Below are 18,287 nucleotides of genomic sequence, written 5' to 3'. Positions count from 1 at the left end.
TTGTATTTTTGATATATTCGAGATGCGGATTCAAATTTGGGATATTTAAACACCTTTTGCATTTTATATTCGGTTAGGTGGCAACAGAAACAAGTATAACCGGTCGTTGAACACAAAACTCGGTTAACTGAATTAAAAACTAACCCACCATCACCAAGTAACCAAAAAAGAAAAAACCTTTTTTATTGTTTTACGAGTTTATTATATATTAAATTGGGGTAGAATTGGAATTGTAATATTACACACAAACCCAGAATATTCAATCAAGTTTTGAACCTCATATGTGAATAAAAACTTATCATTTCTCCAATTTTTTTTGTATCCAGAGAACGAGTGAGAATTTTTTAGCTTAATTTGACATGTGTTAACTTGTACTTTTTATTTAATTTGTTTAACAATTGGATAAAAAAGTTTAACTGGTTAATTATCGAGTCATAATAATTTATATCAATTTCCTTAAACTTCATTAACATGTGTGTTATATGAGGTCTTTTAAGTAAAAGATAACATTAAGATCAATTTTTTTTTAAAAGATGAGGATTACTCGCAGCGGATGATTATCTACAGAGTTTGTTGCTCAACCATTAAGCTATAATGGGAAGTACCACTAAGATCAATCGAGTGATTATATGCATAAGTAGAAGTTATTGTTTTTTTAAAAAAATTCGTTAATGAATCAAAGTGTTCAACCAATTATGAAAATGGTCGACCCAATCTTTGACATGGAAGATATATATATCCAATAATATTCATAGTAAAATAATTGTCCCCCTACATTTCTAGGAGCAATCTAACACCACATAAGCCAATTCATTCAAAACATTTTACAAACCTAAGTTTCTATTTCCAATTTACTTGCATTATTTATGAAATGAAGTTTATGGTCTTGCATTCCATTTAGGAAGTCCAGAAAATATGAAGGCATCAAAACCAGATGTGGTAATATATTTCCCTCTCTTTAATCTTACAAATTAATTTTATGTTTTTGGTAGATTAATTTTGGGTTTTGGATATTAGAAACAAGAAAATGAGAAAATGAATCAAACGGCCTCAACCACAGGACAAACGCAACAAGAACAAAGGGTGGTTGAGGCTTCGCAACAACCTCAACCACCGACCAACACTGCCCCTATTGCCAACACCAAAGGAGTTGCCACTAGCGGTGCTATTTTAGAGAATGCCGCCGCTTCTGTTTCATCTGCCCTTCAGTCTGCGAGGGAGGTTATTTCAAAAAATTAGTCACATCCATGGACTTCTATTTTTTATTAGTTCATTTGATCTTTTGTTTAATTCGTTTTATATGTTTATCTATCTTTATTTCTTCTTCAATATTCTTTAAAAATGTACAGTTTTATGCCGTATTAGTTTAAGATACATAATTTTTACCGTTTGGATTCTAGATTTTCTTTTTAGCTTCATGCATATCCGTTTGGATTTTAGATATTCTTTATACTTGATATAAATCGATCCAAAATAGTAATATAAAAAAGCAATGGAACAATCGTCCTTTGTGTATGGAATTCATCAACGTTTGTCGACTAATGATCAGTTGATCACAAAAGAAATCCCATAGTTTCAAACATGAAGAGAGTATTGATTCATACCAAGACATAAAAACCGAATGAGAAAAGGAAAAAAAAATAATCTTACAATTTATAAGGCTTTATCAATATGATTTAATCATTGAATATTTCTAACATGTTCTATACAAAGCAAATATATAAATAATAATGATGCGTCTAGAATATAGTCATATGTTGGTTATAGCCTAATAGGATATGGGAGAAATTGGGTCATTGTAGGGCATGTAACAAAAAGAGGGCTTCGTATGGCATGTAACATATTTGGGGTCAATGTAACACGTTGTGAAGGCTTTCTGATGTTTGAAGCTTACATCGAGTTTGATTGGAGTCGATACGTTGTCTCGATTAGCTCAAAACTCGACCACACCTTGGCTAAGTGTTTATTTTCAAACTGGAACTAGAATAACTAGTTAACATTGTTGAGCTCGGCTCGACTTAATAATCAATATTACTTGATAATATATAGTAGAAATTTACTAATTAGAACCTTTTTCACGAATTCTTAGGCATAAGTTGAATTTTATAAATTTTACCATGATTGTAATGATTATATAAACTTAATTGAATTCTTTTACCATGATTAGATGAAACTTAGCAAGTTGAATTGAAAACATGATTATAATGAAATCATAAAGAACCAATGCCATTGAATTGGGATCACTTGATAACATTTGCTTTTGGCCATTCTTTGATAACATCTAATTCCCATTAGAATCCTATTCTTTACTCCTTTATTCCCAGATTAAACACCCTTTTTACCATATAGCTTTCACATCAATCGATCCATTATTAACCATTATTAAGACATCTCAAATATTTGCTTCTAAGAAACCAAATTTCTATGTATCTTGCTCTTGCTCAAAATATGTTAAAGTAAACGCAACAAAAACTAATTCTTTCGGGTTTCTTGGTCTTTTCGGAGAGACAATGGGGATGACAATATCACGATTGGTAAGGATGTTATTTGCAAAGAAGGAAATGAGGATTTTGATGGTAGGACTTGATGCTGCAGGCAAAACCACCATTCTTTACAAGCTTAAACTTGGAGAGATCGTTACTACCATTCCAACAATCGGTAGCTAGCTCAACCCCGTTGCATACCAAATGCTTTAAATCGATCTTTTGACTAAATAATATTTTATGAATTTAATGAAACCAGGTTTTAACGTCGAGACCGTGGAGTACAAGGATGTTAGCTTTACTGTATGGGATGTTGGAGGACAAGACAAGGTATGCAAAAATTCATGACCATAAAATAGTTCAATTATACATTTTTTATAAAAGCATCATGCGAGTGTCATGTTAGTTTATTAACAAGTTGATCAGTTGTTATCTTTTGTGTTAACAATTTTATGTTATGTGAAGATCCGGCCGTTGTGGAGACACTATTTTCAAAACACACAAGGGCTTATATTCGTGGTTGATAGCAATGATCGAGATAGAATCACAGAAGCTAGAGATGAGCTTCACCGCATACTGAATGAGGTACGCTACATTAATCTTTACATCATGCGAGTACCATTCTAGTTTATTAACAAAACATATACCTTTTGATAGGATGCGCTTCGTGAAGCCACAATACTCGTGTTTGCCAATAAACAAGATCTTCCAAACGCTATGAAGGTTTCTGAACTTACCGAAAAACTTGGCCTCCATTCTTTACGCCATCGCCGTTGGTAAGCCAAGTTCCCCTTTTGGAAATTCAATCAATAGATTAATATAAATAGTTCTAACACACTTTTAAGGTTTATTTGTCTCAAAAAAATTCAATTACATATTACATTCATGTGACATGACTACTTGAAGTATGACAAATAAGCAATTTCTATGTAGTTTTGAATCAATAAAAGCTTACTACTCGTATTAATGAAAGGAATGACATAACAGGTATATACAGAGTACATGTGCAACATCTGGTGAAGGACTATATGAAGGCCTTGATTGGCTCTCTAGCAATATATCTGCCAAGGCAAGTTCTATCTAGTCAAATCATTAACTATTGTTCATTGTTGTGTTTAATGAGTAAAACCATCTGAGGTATTGATAAAACTAAAGTTGCAAAATATTACTGATAATTTGAATAATCAAAATACTAGGACATTTTATATATGATTAATAATAATAATAATAATAATAATAATAATAATAATAATAATAATAATAATAATAATAATAATAATAATAATAATAATCCTAAACTTGTTAAGAGGTCTAAAATAATACGGGCTTAACTCTTAAGATGCTTACTAATTTAATTACTAATTTAAAAGACAAAGCAGCATGGTTGGATCAGTGGTAAATATCCTTGCCTCTGGAGACAGAGGTCATGGGTTCGATCCTCATCCCATGCAAAGGTTGGAGGGTCTTTTCTACCATTTAGGTAGAAACTGTAAGCAGCCTCTCTACTTAGGTAGAGGTAAGGTCTACCTACATCTTAACCTCCCCCATACACCGTCGAGATATTGGGGCTCAAAACCCGCAAAAAGCGGCACTGAGCAATTACTTACTTACTTAATTTAACAGACATCATATTTGAGATTTTTTATGTAAACATCAGAGTGGAAAAAAAAAAAAAAAACAATGATCACAAAAATTTAATGTAGTTTCATGAACATCAAATTTTATATCCCAGTGATTGATAATGAGTTGTTAAATTCCTTATTAATAAATTCATAAAGGTATATTGGTAAATTTGAAAAACTGATAAATTGATTGTGCTTGTAGGGGTAAGTATGCCAAGGCAAAGGCAAGAAAGCTCAGAAGATGAACTCCTCAGACCTGTTCCATTAAGTCACATACCTACTTCTTTTCTTCATAAAATGTAATGTGATTAATATACTTGCATTATCCTTGTAATGTTGTATTTTACGCATCGGATGGTGTACTTTATGGGTTACGAAATATAGATAAGTTCACAAAATTTGGTAGAAAACATACATTTGGACGATATTTTTACTAACCAAGTGATTAGTTTAAAATATATGTTTATTGAAAGTGGCCGGCAATGAGTACCTATCCCTTATGGGAATCAAACTCATGCCTCCACATGAAAAGACAAAGTTTACATGTTATTGTAGATTACGACCAAGGTAAATCGTACATGAGACGAGGATTTGAACCCCTAACACATGGTTTTATGTTCAGACAAACAAGATTACATATCAAGAGTGTAGATTGTAATAAGTACAAAGTATCGAAATCATTGGTTATAATCTAATATACTTAGGGGCAAGGGTGTAGCCGGCAAGTTTTATCGGCAAAATGGATTGGCTACTTTTGGCTCTTTGGCAAGCTACACCACATTTATTGACAAGTATCGACAAAAACAATTGGCAAGAGTAGCTATATTTGGCCGATGCATATGAACGTTGGGTATAATCTTTAAGTGTGATATATTATTTATTAAATATAAAACGTGGGGACATTGGCCAAAATAGTGGGACATTTAGCAAATTGTTAGAAAAAAAGCCGATCTACACATTCATGGCTCCTATACCCTTAATTTTGGTAAGTTTTGGTAACTTTTGGTTAGTTTTTTGCATTGCCACATGTCACTTTATAATTGGCTAAAAACTTGCCAATTTGCCAAAGTCTTGGCACTACACCCTTGCCCCTTAGACCTATAAGTGGAGAACTGATGAGATTAAATTAAGTATTACACTAAAAATCTAGGCATCTTTCAGATAAAAATGGCTCCTACAATCCAATACCAGATTTTGTCATATTAACTTAGCACATAATCGATATGTAGTGCTCATTTCAACAAAATGACCGTCTTAGATAAAACTTGCATCATATTATGTAAATATATTGTTTGGCTCATCTTATCTAGGCTACAGAATTCAGGTAGATTGATTTTCTAGCAATGTCAATCTGTGTATCTTAGACAGCATGGTTCAACAAGTATGCAAACCTAATTGGTCAAATAATTGGAGGTCAAGTGGTGAATCATTCTATCACTGCAAATCATCAGCAAAACATATTACGAGTACATTGTATTACAACTTTCATAAACTTGGCCGGAACAGCGCAACAAGCCAAGTTGGCTAAATTGCTTGAGCTTTAACCAGCAATGAAAATGTACCATTTGACTTCAGCTACAACTGTGGATTTGTTACAACATGTAATTGAGAAAACCGCATTGCATGTTTTAAAAAGTTTCAGAGAATGGCCAGATTGGCTAATATGACATGTAATAACAAGACCGGGCTAATTGGTTTACAGTTTCCACAAACTAGTCAGATTATGAAACTTCTAAACCAGCCAAGTTGGGTAAAATGCTTCAGTTTAACTGGTTTCAATTGAACCTGTACACCAATCTAATGAGCCAAAACTCAATCACTTCTTTGTGTTTCAATAGCTAAGGTGATTGATGTGTTTTAATATCAACATTACCCAAAGCTACAAAAATGAAGAAATTTATGACTCGGGTTTTACCAAATAGATTCTCAGATTCTAGGATATAGATATTGATGTAATACAAGGACGCATCCATATTTATCTTTAGGCAGCATAAAGATATAAAGGTTTAAAAAATTGAAACTTGCAATGATAACATATAGCTTCTTTTCTTTTTCTGTTGTAACCAGTACATACCAAGTTACAGAACCTGACTTTGCCTTGCATGATAGTTAAAAAGATTAGGAAACATCCGTCCAAGAATCTTGAAAATTCTAATGCTTAAAATACGACCTATGAACTAAGAGTTCTTACTTCAACAGAAGTCATATCTAGCAAAATTAATGTCACCATAGCAAAAATAAGCTCCTATCATTAAACAAAATACATGGTTCTAGCCAGAAATACTTATTGATTAGTTGCGCACCTTAACCATATGTTGTCGGCAAATAAATAAGCAAAACTATTACCCACTGACGCAAGTTCAGGATGAGTTGTTAAGGGTGATGACTGACACATGACTCATTGGACCTAGTCTCATCTGCTGCTCCTGAGCCCGGATCTTCTTCAACACTGGTCGTTCTGGTGAAGATGAAACCGATGATGCAACTGCCCATGAATCACTAGAGTTATCACTGCTGAAATAAGAATCAATTACGCCGTTTGGGCTTCCAGGAGCACGATCGTACTTTCGCTTCTGAGCAATGAAGTAGCTAGTTCCATGATTGTCAGATACTTCCAGGATGAACTTTGTGCAGTCGTCTACTTTTTCCTGTAATAGTTTATATCACGCATTAGAATTTAGCTTTCAATGAGGCTGGGAAACCAAAAAAAAAAAGCCAAGATACTAATCTTTGAGAATGAATCATTTTGGACAGTTTGAAAATGAGAAAGTGTTATCAACAAACAATTTTCTTTTAGCAGCTGCTCATACATGCTACGGCTACTGATATCTTCTGCATTTTTGAAATGACAACACTGTTTACTATCAAAGCCAATCAAGTTTTTCAGAATTAACTTGGTACTATAGCAAATAACATGAGAGTATAAGGTGCTTATCTACAAACAGACACAAACACAGATAAAATGTTTGTATCGATATAAACGGTAGCAAATGTGTTTTAATAGTAAAATTGCACTAGCTACACTCTTGCCACCATCATCGCATACAAACATGTATCTATATATATATATATATATATATTATATATTATATGCATGTCTAAAACTATACCAACATAAGATATAGCTCATCTCATCCTTCACACATTAAATAAACAAGTATTTAACCTGATTTATCACGGTTTTATCTTTTATGGGTACTTAATTATGTATAGAGAATAGAAGCCCAAGTTTAAATCTTCATCCCTGGCATCTTTTCAAAAGACTAGTAATGGTCCTGTGCACCCCGAATGTGTGTCTCACATTTAAGTGGCCAACAATGGAAAGTTATGGTCAATGTCACACCTCTATATCCTAGTACCATAAGCTACTAACCTGTGCAATTTATTCATTGGTGTGTTCATGTTACTGTGTAGATCAAACAGAAACAATGAAATGCTTCCTAGCTCTAAAAGTACTCAATCAGCTTTTTCTGTCATCGATTTTTGGTTTTCTCATTTAAGTTCTCGTTCTCATCATCAAACTTGTCATTTTCAAATTAAAGCAATGTGTTTGTCTGAACTAGTTGTTCAAAGCTTAGTAAGATGTAAAGCGGAGACAGAGAGACGACACTACCATGTTGAAGAACATATATACCTCATTTATTTGAAGAAAACCCTTGAGTTGATTTTGGTAATCGTATGCATTCTCGGGATCAACCTCCTTGATCACAAGGAGCATTGTAGCAACAGCCATCACAGACGGAAGATAAGCCAAAAACCTTGAATCTGCATTCAGTATACAAAGATCAGATACTTGATTTGAACCAAGAAATGACATTTCGATTCTAATTATACTTTCACATACAACTATTTCTAGGACTTGCGGGTATCAATGACTATAATAATCGTTTTAAAAGTTGAACAATCTTTATATCAGATTAACAATTTTTGAAAGGTTGATCATTTTACCAACAAAGTGATCCGGTTACCAGATTGTACAAAAAGTGTACATGTTACTCTGTCCATTGCAAGTTGCCCTTCATTCACATACCAGCAACATCACAAGTTATACAACAATAACTAGCAACAACTATATAAGCAGGCAAACTGATGAAACATAAAAACAGATTGGTGCTTGGTTTTCCAAGTGTCGCTGTGCCTAATAATTTCCCTTCTTTCACATGCAGGCAAAATTCCAATAACTATACACCAATTACTTAGCAACAACTATGTATGCAGGAAAACTGATGAGACGTATAAAACGATCATCAACTTTTTCAAGTGTCTTTGTTATGTGATTACTGATCCTAAACTCCTAGCACATTACAATGACAATAAAATACACCCAAATTTATTTGTGTATAACAAACTATGAGCGTATTCACAAGCTTACCATTAATAACAACAAGAAAGATCCTTTCACACCTCCTAACAATCTCCGAATGTTGATAATGAGTGATTAAACCAAGCCTCCTCGATATGTAATCGAAAAATGAAACCATTGTTACCGGATTCATCTTCCATTCAAGAGAAGAGAGCACCAATAGTTCCATTTTCATTATAGTCTTTGATTCAAACACAAATTTCGATCCTTCCACCTAAACGAAAACATAATACCACTACATTAATCAAAACATACTAAAAACACATTGTCACACAAACACTAGTACTACATTGTCTTAGGATTACTAGTTTATTCAAGGGCTAATCTGCTTATTCAAATTTCAAAAGGCCAATAAGGTCACTTTTCCGGCTTATAGCTTATTAGCTTTAAGCCCATAAGTTCAAGACAACAAGCTTATATCTCGACACAAACACGCTTTATCGACATTTTTGAAACATCGACATGCTGATACGACTAATAAATAAGGTAAACCAAAGTCCAAACACACCAAAAAACAGAACAAACACATACTTGTAAGTCCATAAGAAGAGGAGGTTGGATTTCTTCAACTTTAGAAGCTAAAGAAAGACAAGCAACAGCAACAAGCTGATTCATCCATGGCTTATTTTCATTTTGGAAATGTGGGGTTAATAAAAACCTATCAAAGTAATTAACACTTAAGATAGTTGTCATTGGAACAAAACCAAAATGATTACTAACCCTAATCATCCAATCAACACTTTCTTTTCTTGAAACACTTAAATCACTAATCAAACCCCATTTTCCTAAAAAAAGACCAACATTTTCTTGTTTTGACAAAAGGGTAATTAGCTCATCTTCTTCCCATACTAAATCATTTTCAAGGAAAGTAGTACTATTTGCCAAGATTTGATGGTTTGTATCAATCTTTTCATCATCAAAATCCAAATCTAAATCTTGTTCTTGTTCATCACAAAAAAGACCATCTTCAAGAAAAGCAAATGTAGTATTGTTGTTCATCATCATCTTTTTTTTTTTTTTGTGACAAAATAGATATAAGATTATTATTATAGTCTATATATCTATATCTATCTATTCATTATCATCAAGAAAACAAAGATTTTGGAAATGCAACATCTTTTGTGATGTTTTCTCTCTCTCTCTAGACTAGTACTATCTGCAATTCCAGTTGAGAGAGAAGAAAAAAGAAAGACCCAAAATAAACAAGCAAAAAAGAAAGGGCTTTTATGGTTTTTAAGAGTTTTATCTGCAAACCCCTTTCACGCCTGTCTTTCTTTCATTTCGATATATATTTTTTTAATAATTTTTTTTTTTTTTTTTTTTTAAAGTTTACTATTATTCACATAACCATTACCACCAATTACTGGTAAGGCCAAAACATATACAACTAACAATTACCTCAAATTAAAACCACACCAATCGTTCCACATAATTGATCGGTGTTTACCTCTATTCCTATACCATAAAAAACCAATTGATCTAATGTCATTAAAAATCCTGTCAACATTTATAGTGATATTGGCAAACCGTAAGTCGTTGCGAGCTTTCCAAATGCACCAACAAGTGATAAAAACGATCCCCTTCAACACACTTTTCTCCTTAATCCCAAGTCCCTCAACGTTGTGAGCTTTGAACAAATTAGTAGTCGAGAAGAAGAACAGAGGCGACACCTTACACCAATCTCCAATCTTTTGCCAAAATTCCATAGCCACTTCGCATTCAAGCAGTAAATGACCAACTGATTCTTCATGTTGGTCGCACATTCCACATAACAGTGAACCGAACCGACAGTTTCTAGTATTGAGAGCAGCGAGTGTCGGAATCCTGTCCAACCCAACACGCCACATAAAGATATTACACTTCCTTGGGACCCACTTACACCATTTAAAAACTTGTCTATTACTATAGTCTTTGTCGCAATTCAGCCATTCCTTAACCAACTTGACCGAGAAAGTCGAATCCTTGCTTCTGCTCCAAATCCATCTATCGTTAGTCCCACTTAGTTGCTTCCCGTCTAATAATTGAAGCAGTGAAGTACCTTCTCCATTTGTGTCATCCCTTAGCCAAGGAGCAAAGTTGATGTCGCCACCCAATAATTTATTGGACTCCCAGCAAAATCCATCAGCAACACAAACCTTTTTATCTTTATCTTTTTGAAACAAAATAGGAAACCTCTCCTTCAACGTATCATTACATGCCCATGGGTCTAACCATAATCGAATGTCCATTCCATTTCCCACCTCCCTTTTAAACAAAGAAACCAAATTAGTTCCCGCAACTTTGACTTTCAAAATACATTTCACAATAGACACCCATACACCTGTCATCGCCTTGTTCATAGGAAGAAGATTCCATACCCTTTTTGTCTCATGTATCGCCTTAATGACCCTTCTCCAAAGACTGTTAGGTTCATGTTTATATCTCCAAAACCATTTAGACAACAGAGCGACATTAGAATCTGCCAGTTTACTAAGCCCGATGCCACCTTTATCAATTTATTTAATACTGCTTATCATGTTATATTATCATTGGCACGGTATTTGCACAATGTAACTGTCATGTTGGTGACGATACTTTGATGATGAGAGCGACGGGTGTTGATCACGGCGACTATTGATGGTGATGACAATGTTGAGTGGTGTAGGTTGAAATATTTTAGAAGATGATTTAAGTTGTAAATTAAAAAGACAGAAGTGATTTGGTGGTGAGAGCGACAGGTTTGATGGTAGCGACTATTGGTGATGATAGCAATGTTGAGTGGTGTATGTTGAATTACTTTAGAAAATAATGTTATAAAATATAAATTAGTAAGATAAAGGTTTAAGGTGTAAATTAATTTATTAAAGTCAGATTGAGTAATTTCCAATAATTTTTTTCATTAAAAAGTACTCGTTAAGGACAATTGAGTTATTTTCAATGTTTTTTTCTTGTAATTATTTCTAAAATTAGGGCGACCTAAAATTGCCAATATTCAAAGATCATGTTTGAATATTGGCCCTTGATTTTTATTTAAGGGTCAAGATTACCCCAACATTATCCTCCCAAATGAAGGGGGTAGTTTGAGTTTATCAAATTCTTTTTTGAAAAATTTGAAAAGGGTAAATATTTTATAAGATAGTTTATATATTTGAAGAAACTTATCACCAATCTACTATTTACCAAAAAACCTCTTTATTCATCATTACCTTTAAATATAATACCTATATGATAATGAATAAAAAAAAATAATTATTAAAAACAAATGTTTTGAAAAGGTAGATTAGATCTTTATGATTTTAATAAATAAGGGTTGATTGTATCTTAAGTGTTTTCATTATGGAGAAATGAAAGTGATTTTTATATAAATACTCGTATCATACACAAAAATATAAAGATAAGGTTGATGTCAATGGTCACAAAAATATACTTTTGTGAATTGGCACAACTAAATACATAAATACTCGTTGTTGTTGTTTTTTTCTGAAAGTTAACTTTTATTCACATAATTGACATCATCAATTAGTGATGTCGCAAACACAATCAAAATCACGTCAATACAAAATTACACCAATTGTTCCACTTTATAGAACAATGTTTCTTTCTATTTTTATACCTAAGAAAATCTGTCGATCTAATACCAAAGATAAATACTCGTATAATTATGGACAATTTTACTCATATGGAAAATGGAATGTAAAACGGCAACATAACATTCTGACCGTATATACGGGGAAAATGGGTGCAGCTTTTTCTTTCTTGTTTTATGCACAATTCCACTTTGCTTTTTCACACTTTACCCTTTCAACTTTTTATATTCTTACAAAATGGTCCCTTCAACACTTTACTATTATTATTAGCCAATAACTATTTATAGGTTTTAATTTTCCAAGTTGATTTTACCATCACAATCGACAAAAGACATATAGTAATGCAAATGATAAGGCTTTTGAAGTTATCAAAGTTTGGGAAGTATATAAATATTGAAAAGTGCATTAAAGTTATGAGATTTTCGAGCTCCAGTTCAATCTCAATTGTATTAAATTTGAGGTGATATGAACTTTTATATTATTTTGTATAGCTTCGGTTAATAATTTACTCAATAAGGTAATTTCAACTTTAACAAAACTTTAACATTCTTTTTTTCTCCAACGGTTATCTACTACCAAGTTACTCGTATTTGGGTAATGACTAGGCGACAACGACGATGATGTTGTGGTGGCGGGACTGGTTGAGATATCGACAACTGATGGTGATGGTGGTGGCGACCAGTGATGGCGGTAGCAGCGTCGAGTGATGTATGTAATTGATATAAAAATGATTGATGTAAAGTGAGTAGTGGAGATACTTTCAATGATTTAAGAGGGCGGCTGGTATCCCGACCAGACTTTTGGTAATTAAACCAGACTATTTGCAGCGATTATCGCTGCAAATAGTGGTGTTTTTGTCCATATCCAACTATTTGCAGCGATTACTAACAGGGGGCCCGATACTTTTTGCCAGATTTGTCATTACAGACAGGGAGGCCCACACGCTGCAAATAGTAGGTGTGGTCGAGATACTAAAAAAACCTTGGTTGTGATATAGTGGGCGTTTAAAAGTGTTATATAAATTAATTCATTAAAAATAATTAAGTAAAAAACTAAAAACACATATTCCAAAAATGTGATTTTCAAAAGGCAGGTGTGTAATCTAATATATAGTATTATAAAAGCATAGATGTTGTTTAAAGTGAGTTTCCAATCAAAGTTGTTGGTTTTACATTATTGTAAAGCTAACATAAATTACATTTTTGTTAGATATATAATTCTTGATTGTTACATTAATTTATTAGTTGTTTAAACTTGAAAAAAAATAGAGTTTTCTTATTACTTTTTTTCTTTTTTTTTTAACAAGTAAGGTCATTTTCTCGTTTTTTGAACCAATAACATCAACATGATCATTATTAATCAATCTATATCTATATACATAATAAAACAATAGTTATCCTGTCTTTCTAAAGCTATCCACTTAAACTTGAAGTTATATTTAAACATTGTCACATAGAATAAATCCTAAGTGGCATCTTCATATTTTTTTTCACACAATTTTATTAAATAAATTTTTTTACATACATTATAAATATGGCAAATATTTATATAGAAAAAAATGAATATAAAATTTATATTTATATATAGTGAGAAATCACGGCTAACATTGTATGATAGATATTTATTTTATATTATTGTTAACTATAAACACTTAATAATTCATTACTCATAATCCATGATATTTTATTACGTTTTTTTTCTCTTTTCTTTCTTTACTATATACACTATTACACTTCATAATCAAACTATATATATGTCTATGGGTAAAATCACGTCCAAAAAGTTTTACAATTAAATACTAAATTTTATATTATTGTTACTATGGCGATACTTTATTATAAAAAGTATAATGTGATTAAATATTATTTCATATGACATTGTTTAACATTTACTTTTACATCTAAAATAAAGAATATTGGACAAAACTTTATTAATTGATCATTTTAAATAGCCGTATATCGTGCAGGTAAAAAACCTTGTTAATTTATAAAAAGTTAAGTACTCGAGAATATATAAAAGCTAGAGGTGGTTTGTTCATGTACAAAACACAGAATATAGATAAATGTATTCAATATTTTTTGTGTAAGTTTTGTAGTTTGACCTTTATAGAAAATGTTAAATATCTATATTTATATATATCTATACTATATTATAAAGCATATTCTCTCTGTCTAAAATTTGAAGTTTTAACATTTACTTCCCCAAAATTTCCTTTCTATCAATTATATATTACCAAACACCATTTCCCTTTCCTCAAATCTCAACCAATCATCTTTTTTCTCTCTCCTCCATAAATCATTTACTCTTCCAATTCATTCAAAATCTTTTATCTCACAAACCGTACATCGATAAATTATAAAAATTATATGAGTTTTCTTAAAATTTCATGCTCTTTCATTAGAGATGTCATTCGATATACTTTCGACGAATTTTTAAATCCGATGGCGGAACCCGTACGGTTAGGCCTTTGGCTATCACACTTTATGACCTATCATCCAACATCTCACCGCCGCAACGCGCGGGTAGTTACTCTTGTACTATCTTATAAAGCAGATATCCTTTGTCTACATATTAAGTTTCAACATTTACTTTCCCAAAATGTCCATATATCAATTCTATATTTATCTAACACCTCTCTCTACTCAAATTTTAACCAATAATTTTTTTTCTCTCTCCTCCTTAAATTATTTATTCCTCCAATTCATTCAAAATCTTTTATCTCAAAAACCGTACACCGATAAATCATAAAAATTATATGGGTGTTCTTAAAATTTCATGCTCTTTCATTAGAGATGTCATTCGATATACTTTCAACGAACTTTTAAATCCAAGGGCGGAGCCTGTACGGCTAAGGCATTTGGATCACACTCTATGACTTATCACCTCCTATGACCTACCACGCTCTATGACCTAACACCCATCATCTTACCGCCGCAACGCTCGAGTACTTGCTCTCTTTATATTATAAAGCAAATAGGATTCTAAGTTTCAACTATCAACGTTCAAACAATGTACATATTTTAATGCATAATATACGATACATTTAAACCACATTACATCAATAACCTACATTACTCACCACGAATCACCGCCGCCGCCACCACCACCAGTCATCGTCACTATCACCGCTAACATTATATCGCCACCATTGTTGCCACCTTCACAACCACACACCACCGCCATAACACGTGGTACCTGTCGTTACCCTAAAAATGCAGTTAACATGTATAAAAGTTTATATTATTATTAAATTTTATGGTATGCACTATTTAACAAGACCTTTTATTATAAGTCAAACTATATGTAATACATAAATAATTATTGAAATCAAGTGAAGAACAAATATAGGATGTCATAATATAAAAAGGTTATCAAAAACAATTGGTAAATTTATCATGTTTTTTTTTAACGGCAAAAGTATGATTATATATATATATATATATATATAACAAAGACCAATTAGCAAAATATTAGAAGTCTACAGTATAAATACAATTACAATGAAGTAAATTATCATGTTATTTGATGTTATATTAATAATTTGTAGACCACTAGTATATAAACTTTTTTTTCAGCTCTTCTTAAGCAAGACTATAGATTAATTCTTTTAACATCTGGGAAAACAATTTTGATGCGTCATAAATATTATTGAAGGTACTGCTAACTTTAACTAAATTGAGGGGCAAAATGTTCTTCAAAACAGAATGTGGGAGTTTCTTAAATATGTAAATAGCGAAAACTATAGGGACTAGAACCGATACAACTCTTTCATATACGGTCAGGAAAGGAGACATGTATGTAAATACAAAAGGGACATTACGTACGACCCATAAGTCTCATTGGCAGTGTATTACACGCGCGTTACGTGGGTGGAAATCACGTACTGTGATATCTGACAATGAGCGGGAGGTGTTTTGCACGCGCACATAGTGGTTGGAAGTGGTAGTAGATGCTATAAAAAAGACTTTGACTGTTTTTGTCTTCAATTACGACCTCAGAGAAGCGTGGGACACACCCAGATTTGGTTTTACGTTTTATTTGCTAAAATTTAGTACTCGTATTTAACTTTATTTATTTAGTTGTAAAGGATTTTTCAACTAGTGGCTAAATACATTAATTTTTGAAGGTTCGAAGAAAAAAAAATTAATAAACTTTAATGTTTATTAAAAAATTATATCATTATGTTAAAAAGTTTAAAAATGATAAATTAACTCTCTTTCTTACTATTCATATGAAGTTCCCTAATTGTTTTAATAAAATAATATTACACCTTAAATATTTTCCTTTTAAAATATATTCACTATCATCTTTACATTAATTACATATACATCAACTTACGACACTTATGATTTGCATAAAATAATATATATTAAGTTTAAATGGTAAAAATATAATTTTTGATTATTATCTAAGAAAAATGAAGTTTATTAAATGCATCATAACTAATGTCACATTAATTAACATCCCTAATGAATAAATACATTATCATACTTTAAATATTTAATTTTTTTAAACAACTTTCATACCATTATGATTATATTTTTAAACATTTGGTTTTGAATATATTCATCTATCTTTGTATATATAATAAGTTTATCATCCAGGGTAATACCCGGGCATATCAAGAATATTTAGGCGATCAGCATATAAAATATATATACAAAAATACAACACTACCTATATTTTTATAAAATTGACGATATGAATAAAAAATCATAATAGCGTGGACATGATAAATCTGAAAGATCTAAAAAGGTGACCAACACTCGTACTAAATTGTTTTTACCGGCATGAAAATGTAAAAGTGTTAACCAAATAGACCGGACATATCAAGAATATTTAGGTGATGAGCATACAAAATATGTATACAAAAATACAACACTACCTATATTTTTATAAAATTGACGATATAAATAAAAAATCATAAAAGCGTGGACATGATAAATCTGAAAGTTCTAAAAAGGTGACCAACACTCATACTAAATTGTTTTTACCAACATGAAAATGTAAAAGTGTTAACCAAATAGAAAGTAATTCTTCATCTTATTTCTTTTACTATACACATGTCTAACAATCATTATTGAACTCACACTAATAAAAACTAAGCATAATTATGAAAAAACTAAAATAAGTATAATGTATAACGAAATAAATGTTTTTCGAAATCAAATTTAAATGATAAGAATTAAGAAATGATAATGATCAAGTTAAAAAGAGAATAAGAATAAAAATAATGAGATATTATTCTTAAAAGATGATATAGAATTAGAGTTTCAAATATATGTTACTTTACATTAAGTTTGACTATTTTTGAGAAATTTTTTAATGATTGCTTAAAATCAAAACTTTAATATGATTTCATAAATACAATTATATAATAAAGATTATTAATAAGAAAAAGCCTAAAATGCCAAATGAGATTTTTTATAAAAAAAATTATGATATAATCAAAATTTTGCTTTATTTATATAGTAGATAACTTTCATCATCACTACTTTTTACTTGCATGTTAAATTTAAAGCATTAATATTATTATTGTTTATGTTTTTATACATATTATTATTTTCTCACATTTTTTTATTGTTATTATTATAAATTTGGCTGTATTTTCCAAAATTTTAGGCTGACATAAGTCATATAAATTTGGGTCCAAAATTGTTGTGCAAAAAGTATATTTTGCGACAATACATGGATAGAATAACTAGTTTAATACTTAAAATGGTTGGACATGAACCTTCAGCTCGAAATGGAGTCAAACGATTTACATTCCTTCTTTTAACTTATTGTAGGCTAAAACGATTATTAAAACAATCATTAATACTATATGTATGAGTATATGGTGGGATTTCTAGAGATACCATAATAAAAAGGTCTTCGCAACGACTAAAGGGATGCTTTTATTTGATTCGGTTCTGCTTTATTCTTTTCATTGGCACTTGAACATAAACCGAAATCATTAATTTTTATGGGAAGATTAAATTATGAACCCCCTCTTGTTCTGCTCGTCAAAGGACGTGGGTTGTTATTAAGGGACATAGGTTGTTATTGAGTTGATATTTTGTCATCTGTTTTGTATGTTGCAGTGTGGTAGCATTTCTTGAAGCTTGTATGGAATTAAATCAAGAACATCGTATAGTGAAGACCGATAGAATGATCAATGTAGATGAGGTTTTTTCTATAAGGTCGTCTTGTTTTTGTAAATGACACTAGTTTTTTACTTGTATTGTAATCTTTGCAGTTAAAGTCTCGGGAA

At 31.4% G+C, this 18,287-nt stretch overlaps 4 protein-coding genes across 4 annotated transcripts; 2 read left to right on the top strand and 2 right to left on the bottom strand.

Annotated features, from left to right (window-relative positions):
- The first annotated feature begins 778 nt into the window (after nucleotides 1–778).
- On the top strand, nucleotides 779–1,390 carry LOC122579126. Its single transcript, XM_043751232.1, has 2 exons — nucleotides 779–939; nucleotides 1,018–1,390. The coding sequence occupies exons 1-2, from the start codon at nucleotides 916–918 to the stop codon at nucleotides 1,237–1,239; spliced, it is 246 nt and encodes an 81-aa protein (XP_043607167.1). The 5' UTR covers nucleotides 779–915; the 3' UTR covers nucleotides 1,240–1,390.
- A 972-nt stretch (nucleotides 1,391–2,362) lies between these two features.
- On the top strand, nucleotides 2,363–4,503 carry LOC122579124 (ADP-ribosylation factor 1-like). Its single transcript, XM_043751231.1, has 6 exons — nucleotides 2,363–2,658; nucleotides 2,743–2,813; nucleotides 2,949–3,068; nucleotides 3,141–3,259; nucleotides 3,471–3,552; nucleotides 4,308–4,503. The coding sequence occupies exons 1-6, from the start codon at nucleotides 2,511–2,513 to the stop codon at nucleotides 4,311–4,313; spliced, it is 546 nt and encodes a 181-aa protein (XP_043607166.1). The 5' UTR covers nucleotides 2,363–2,510; the 3' UTR covers nucleotides 4,314–4,503.
- A 1,623-nt stretch (nucleotides 4,504–6,126) lies between these two features.
- On the bottom strand, nucleotides 6,127–9,685 carry LOC122579123 (cyclin-D3-2-like). Its single transcript, XM_043751230.1, has 4 exons — nucleotides 9,000–9,685; nucleotides 8,478–8,682; nucleotides 7,740–7,870; nucleotides 6,127–6,753 (listed from the first exon to the last, which is right to left on the bottom strand). Exons 1-4 carry the CDS (start codon nucleotides 9,471–9,473, stop codon nucleotides 6,466–6,468), a joined length of 1,098 nt encoding a protein of 365 aa, XP_043607165.1. The 5' UTR covers nucleotides 9,474–9,685; the 3' UTR covers nucleotides 6,127–6,465.
- A 177-nt stretch (nucleotides 9,686–9,862) lies between these two features.
- On the bottom strand, nucleotides 9,863–10,795 carry LOC122610115. The gene has a single exon (XM_043783110.1). It carries the CDS (start codon nucleotides 10,793–10,795, stop codon nucleotides 9,863–9,865), a length of 933 nt encoding a protein of 310 aa, XP_043639045.1.
- Nucleotides 10,796–18,287: the final 7,492 nt, after the last annotated feature.

Source organism: Erigeron canadensis, chromosome 8 (assembly GCF_010389155.1).
Source record: "Erigeron canadensis isolate Cc75 chromosome 8, C_canadensis_v1, whole genome shotgun sequence".
Taxonomy (NCBI): Eukaryota; Viridiplantae; Streptophyta; class Magnoliopsida; order Asterales; family Asteraceae; genus Erigeron; species Erigeron canadensis.
This window is presented reverse-complemented; position numbering and strand designations above follow the sequence as displayed.

Excerpts from the sequence above, each read along its gene's own strand:
- LOC122579126 (XM_043751232.1), top strand. The coding sequence starts at position 916 with ATGAAGGCATCAAAACCAGATGTG. Across the intron at positions 940-1,017 it reads AGGCATCAAAACCAGATGTG|AAACAAGAAAATGAGAAAAT; the intron begins GTAATATATTTC and ends TTTGGATATTAG.
- LOC122579124 (XM_043751231.1), top strand. The coding sequence starts at position 2,511 with ATGGGGATGACAATATCACGATTGGTAAGGATGTTATTTGCAAAGAAG. Across the intron at positions 2,659-2,742 it reads TACTACCATTCCAACAATCG|GTTTTAACGTCGAGACCGTG; the intron begins GTAGCTAGCTCA and ends TAATGAAACCAG. Across the intron at positions 3,069-3,140 it reads TTCACCGCATACTGAATGAG|GATGCGCTTCGTGAAGCCAC; the intron begins GTACGCTACATT and ends ACCTTTTGATAG.
- LOC122579123 (XM_043751230.1), bottom strand. The coding sequence starts at position 9,473 with ATGATGATGAACAACAATACTACATTTGCTTTTCTTGAAGATGGTCTT. Across the intron at positions 8,683-8,999 it reads CTCTTCTTATGGACTTACAA|GTGGAAGGATCGAAATTTGT; the intron begins GTATGTGTTTGT and ends GTTTTCGTTTAG. Across the intron at positions 7,871-8,477 it reads CTTTCTTGTTGTTATTAATG|ATTCAAGGTTTTTGGCTTAT; the intron begins GTAAGCTTGTGA and ends TACTGAATGCAG.
- LOC122610115 (XM_043783110.1), bottom strand. The coding sequence starts at position 10,795 with ATGACAGGTGTATGGGTGTCTATTGTGAAATGTATTTTGAAAGTCAAA.